Genomic DNA, 5,823 nt, shown 5'->3' on the forward strand with positions numbered 1-5,823 from the left:
ATTTTAATATATACTAAATTTAATATTAGAAAATTTATTATGATTTTAGTTATAATTTTTTATTATCTTTTAATTTAATATTGAATTTCTTTTGATTATAAAATATAGTAAATAAAATATAAAATCTGTATCAGTTTCTTTGATAAAAATATTTAATTAATTTTAATATATAATAAATTTAATATCAAATTATTTATTATGATTTGAGTTATAATTATTATAATCTTTTGAATTAGTATTAGATATCTTTTGATTATAAAACATAATAAATAAAATTTAAAATCTGTAATAATTTCTTTGATACAAATATTTAATATCAGAATATTTATTATAATTTTAGTTATGATTTTTATACTCTTTTGATTTAATACTAGATTTCTTTTGATTATAATATTTTAATGTATTTAATACTTTTGATTTTTTTTTATTTGAATTATAATTTTTATAATATTTTGATTTATTATGATTTAATTTTTATAATTTAACAATCCAACCCTTAAAAATAATGTGTATTTTTAAGATAAATATTATTTAATTATTTATATGAAACTAATTAAAAATTTGATAATAAATTAATATGATTATCCGACACAAGTGAAATTTAAAACAATTTCTTTATTTTAATCTAATTCAATAATAACATGTTTGATTTAAATTAAATTTTAAAAAATTATTTATTTATTTATTTTAAATAAAATAAGCACAAATTAAAAATATAAAAAAATGCTCATAAATATTTATTTTTTATTTTTTAATTACCATGCCTAATCACAATTCACATATCATCATCTTACACTTTGGCAGGATATAGTGACCCATAGATTCAATAATTCAGTAATAATAATAATAATAATCAGTAATCATTATTTCGCAATTAACAAGCAGGTGAGGCTAGAGAGCGAGGCAGTCCCTCCCTCCGTTACAATTCACTATAGGGGTTTTCCCAAAATCTTAATTAATTAATAATTAATTAATTAATTTCCATTTTCTTATTTTTTAGGTTAGTAGTAAGTAGTTTTGCCAGGAGAAAAGCAAAAAAGAAGGGGGAAAGAGTGAGTGAGTGAGCTAGTGGCGAAACCCGCTCACAATTTGGCATCAAATTTTGAAAACCACCCCACACACACTTTCACCCTCCAGCGCGCCCTCTCATCAAACTCCAATTTCATTTCTCTCTCTCTTCTAATCCCAATCACAACGATTCTATTCCCTTTCCCTCCAATTCTAGGGTTTCTCTCAACGCTAGGGTTCCCAATTCTCTGGTCCCCCCTCCCCCATCCATGGCCACCGAAACCCTAGAAGACTCCAAGCCTCCGCTCCACGACGCCAAATCGCCACCGGCCTCCGAGATTCCGGAGAAGGAGGCTTCCGTGGAGGCCGCTAAATCCGAGGATGATGTCGACGGAGCAAGCAACCGGGAAGTAGAAGAGGAAGACGCCGGCGAGAAGAAAGAGATCGACGAGGACGATGAAGAGGAGAAAGACGACAACGACGATGAGGAAGAAGTGGAAGAGGAGGAGGACGAAGCGGAAGAGAAAGAGAAAGGGAAAGAGAAAGCGAAGGCTAAGGGAAAGGGACGCGGCAAGGAGACTCCGAAGAAGAGTAAAGCATCGGAGAAGAAGGATCCAGTTACGCCGGCGAGTGAGAGGCCAACGAGGGAGAGGAAAACGGTGGAGCGTTACTCTGTGCCCTCGCCGGCCAAGTCTGCGAGATCCTCCGCTAGTAAAGGTTTCACAATTGAGAAGGTACACTTTATATTATTTATTTAATCTAATTACTTAATTGTTTATTTTCTGGGTTCGTGAGGACTGGAGTGGAGTTTTCATGTTTTGAATCGTTTGGATCTGTTTGCTTTTTTCTTTCTTTCTTTCAGGGACGTGGCACGCAGCTAAAGGATATACCAAACGGTGCGCTTAGTTTCTCTTCTCAATTACTCTGTTGTTTCCTTCTTGTTGTTGTAGCCTTTCATCTTTAATGATTTCAATGAGGGTGCTGAGTTTTACTTGTTAATAATTACTTATGGATCAAGTAATTGTGAATGTTGTTTGAGGCTTTCTGTGATTAGGTCTGGAGTTCGAGCAATTGTGTTTTGAAGTGATGCCATGGTTTACTTGTTGTTGATGGTGTTTTTCTCGCTGTTCATTTCCTTTGCACTTTGTTTTTCATGTTTGTTTGTTTGTTGTTTTTTCTTTTTTACAATGATTAGGCTGCTGGGTTCCTGGTTCCTTTGTTTAAATATGTATAACCATTAGGTTTTAGATGCTTGCACCCTCAATGATTATGGATTTTAGTGGTTACTAGTGTGTTACTGAAATTGAAATTTTTGTCTCCTTGATGCAGGATATTACTCTTGCTGACTTAGCCCCCACCCACTTGATTAGGCTTAGGCTTGCTCTCAACTTTTTTGTGTTTTATTATGAAATCCTTAACTCACCAGATTGTGCTTGTAATCTTGCCAAACAGGTATATACCTCCTAGTTCATTTAATGAATTGAATGTGTCATGTGCTTGATTAATGTATGCCTCCTAGTTTCTTAACTACATGTAGCTTTCTATAACATCCTTTTTATTTTCTTTTTTCTCTGCATAATTACATAAGCATATATTTCCAAGAATTTTTGAGAGAGATGTTTAAATTAGATGTTGTAGAGTACATGATATCCATTTGTGGTGGTTATGGTCTAAGGGACATATCTTCACTTGGAAAAAGTGGCAGCATCTTGTTTCTTTCTCAAGATGATATATTCGTGTTATATGGAGAAAAAATGATTGCTTATAAGTCCATCTTTATCGATCCATCAACACCAAAAGGAATTGCTAGTGTGCGCTTGTGATTTGGTGACAATTTTCAAGGACAAAGTTCATGAAATATAATGCCAAAATATCTAACGAAAGCCACATTATGATAGAGTTTTTCTAGATAAACACCATATTGGAAAGTCTAATGAGTGAGCTGCATTGGTAGATTTTGGGAACTTCAAAACAAAATTGTGGCTATAAAAAAGTTCTAAATACATGACTCATGACATTGCACCATCTGTTATGAAATTTCAATGATGTTTCTTTTATCTGTTTTGATGCAGGCTGTGATATTTCCCTGCTGCTATTGTGGCTGCGGTGCTTTAGATCATAGTTGACATGCCAGCGATATCAATTATTGCCATATGCAAAAGCCTAGAAAACTGATTCTAACTTTTTACTGTGTAAGAATCCTTACCTTATTTTTCTTGTTGCGTGATTTCTTCATTTAATTAGGTACCTTCATGGAAACATGCTAACTGGTCCAATAACGCCTGTACTTGGCAATATGTCTATAAAAATAAGCTATAATCTAGTATATAATAATTCTAATAAAGTTGTTAAATATGATAATACTCTAGTATATAATAATTCTAATAATTCTTTCTTTTCTAATTATACAAGTTTAAATAAGGATAAATATTATTTTGAATCTAAGTCATGGGTGTTGGTTCCTCTGCTTATGTGAATCCTGTTGCAATTCATATTTAAATATTTTTTTTCATTCTAATTAGAAGTTCAACAGTAAGGATAAAAAAGAAGTTTGAATATTGGTTTCTATGTTCTCTTGGACATGATTTTCTTTTAATTAGATCATTATTTTGAATTAATACTTCCCTTGCTTTAATTGTGTAATAAATAGAATTGATAAGGTATTTCTTTGATCTTTAATTTGTTTTTGGGTTGCTAATACTTTGAGTTTTTAAATCTTTTTCAAAAGCTGAATTTGGTGTTTTAATCATAAATTCTAGAAAAAATTTACAAGGCACAATGAAATCTCTTTTGGCATGTCAAATTAATGGTTAAATTAATACTTCCCTATATTGCAGACTCATGAGCAACTACTAAGTTACTATTAAGTCTGATCTTGTACATGTTGAATATGAGAGGAACAGAGGGAATCCAAAAGGTTATGAATTAGAAGAAAATATTTTTTTAATCAAAAGAAGCAAAAGTAATTCTCAGATTTTTTTTAACGGTTACTAAAATTTTTCACAATTAATTAAATATTATTTAGCATAATGTAATAATTTTGGGTAGTCTAATAATTTTATGAATGAAGATTAATAGCCTTTTTTGGTTTAAAATTATAATGTGTTATCCATGGATAATAAGGTCATCAATATTTTAAACAATTCATAGGTTTTGTGTTCATGTACTACTTCCAAGTCCACTTCTATCATACCCACATTAAAATTGACAAACTGAGAACCAAATAATAGTCCACACATGTTAAAATTGTCAACTTGTTCTTTTTTGTTTGTTTATATGTTTAATAAGATTCTCTGATCATGCCTTACAAAGTGTATTAATCTTCATGCTTTTCAATTATAATCGATCAATTGAAGTTTTAAGTAGTTTTTAAAAACTGCTTTAAGAAACCTGACAAGATAGATGCATTCGAGCCAAGTTCTTACTCTATGCTCGTTGTATTTGTTAGCATTCTTTGGGAGTTAAGATACTGTTCTAAAGTCGTTCCCTTACATGAGTTTTTATCTCATTCGCCATGCTAATTACTTTTACTTTGCTGTATTGTTGTTTCTCTAGATATGTATAAACTTGTGGCTTTTCTGACAACAAAATGAACTTCCTTGACTAGACATGCAAATATAACTTCCTTTGGTATGGAATATAAAATTTTAATGGACAGATTACTGTCTCTTCTTTTTTTCAAGAAAGTAGCAGACAATTTGAATTTTCGTTTCATCCTCAAGGGGTTTTATGTTTTGTCCTGATTCTCTTCTCTTGTTGCTACTTCTGCACTTAGGGGGCTGCCAAATCGTTAATAGAAGATGATTCGTTTTATACTATGAGTTTACTCAAGAAAGGGGCCAATTTGTTTATTTTCTTGTACTTGATTTTGTTATGTTGTTGGACTGCTGTTGGACACTGGCTATCACTTAGAAATTCCAATTCAGTTATGTTTTAATTTATAACTTAGAAATTATTCTTTTTTGTAAGTTAGTTGACATTATATAAAAGGAAGCTAATACAAGTTCAACAGCATGATGAGCAGATGCAGTATATACTACGCCATCTCAACATTGACCCTTTAAGGCCAACCCCTCCTGCACCGAGTACTACCCCAGATGATCCTGACCATGCTGTTGATGATGCTCTTGATGACATAGCAGAAGACCCTTAATTAAGCTTCTTTATTTTACTTGTTTCGGGATATTTTATTGTATTTGACTATTACTTTGTTCAAGTTTAAACGTTTTATGTTATTATTGTGTTTTTAGCATACTATATTGACATACTTATATTTTATTTAGTTTTCACTATAATATAAATCTTCTTCGATAAGATTTTGTCTTTTAGTATGTTCTAGTTTATTATTATAAATTGTGTAATAAATATATTGTTAATTACATATTCATTAACAGGTATAAATTTATAATTAAAAAAGAATTTAAAAATATTGGTATATTTTAGTGACCGAAATAGCGACTGAAATTATTTGTAGCTAATTAAAGTTATTAGCAACTGAAATAGTGACCAAAATAATTGGTGGCTATTTCAAATTTTTAGCGACCGAAATAGCGACCCATTTTATCTGTATCTATTTCAGGTTTTTAGCGACCGAAATAGCGACTAATTTTATTCGTACCTATTTCAGTTTTTTTAGCGACCGAAATAGCGACCGAATTTATCCGTACCTATTTCAGCGATCGAATTTATCCGTACCTATTTCAGTTTTTTAGCGACCGATTTAGCGACTGATTTATAAAATGTTTTTATTAAATAAATACAAAAATTAGCGACGGAAATTGCTACCAAAAAATTCGGTCGCAAAATTGGTCTCAA

The 5,823-nt window shown here is 31.1% G+C and overlaps 1 protein-coding gene across 2 annotated transcripts; it reads left to right on the forward strand.

Annotated features, from left to right (window-relative positions):
• The first annotated feature begins 512 nt into the window (after positions 1-512).
• Positions 513-5,603, forward strand: LOC145954368 (uncharacterized). Of its 2 annotated transcripts, XR_014431569.1 has the most exons (4): positions 513-1,742; positions 1,871-1,904; positions 2,338-2,460; positions 3,081-5,603. XR_014431569.1 is itself a non-coding variant. In XM_083068437.1 (3 exons), exons 1-3 carry the CDS (start codon positions 1,278-1,280, stop codon positions 2,352-2,354), a joined length of 516 nt encoding a protein of 171 aa, XP_082924563.1. In that variant the 5' UTR covers positions 513-1,277; the 3' UTR covers positions 2,355-3,028. The 2 variants fall into 2 exon arrangements, 1 of the variants encoding a protein (XP_082924563.1); XM_083068437.1 differs by lacking the exon at positions 3,081-5,603 and having other exon boundaries at positions 2,338-3,028.
• The last annotated feature ends 220 nt before the right edge of the window (positions 5,604-5,823 follow it).

The sequence above is a fragment of the Cajanus cajan genome, chromosome 2 (genome assembly GCF_000230855.2).
Source record: "Cajanus cajan strain Asha chromosome 2, NIPB_CcT2T_4, whole genome shotgun sequence".
Lineage (NCBI taxonomy): Eukaryota > Viridiplantae > Streptophyta > Magnoliopsida > Fabales > Fabaceae > Cajanus > Cajanus cajan.

What these genes read in the sequence shown, in the direction of transcription:
- LOC145954368 (XM_083068437.1), top strand. Translation starts at nt 1,278, where the DNA reads ATGGCCACCGAAACCCTAGAAGACTCCAAGCCTCCGCTCCACGACGCC. An exon ending in AAGGTTTCACAATTGAGAAG is followed by an intron (nt 1,743 to 1,870) that starts GTACACTTTATA and finishes TCTTTCTTTCAG; the next exon opens with GGACGTGGCACGCAGCTAAA.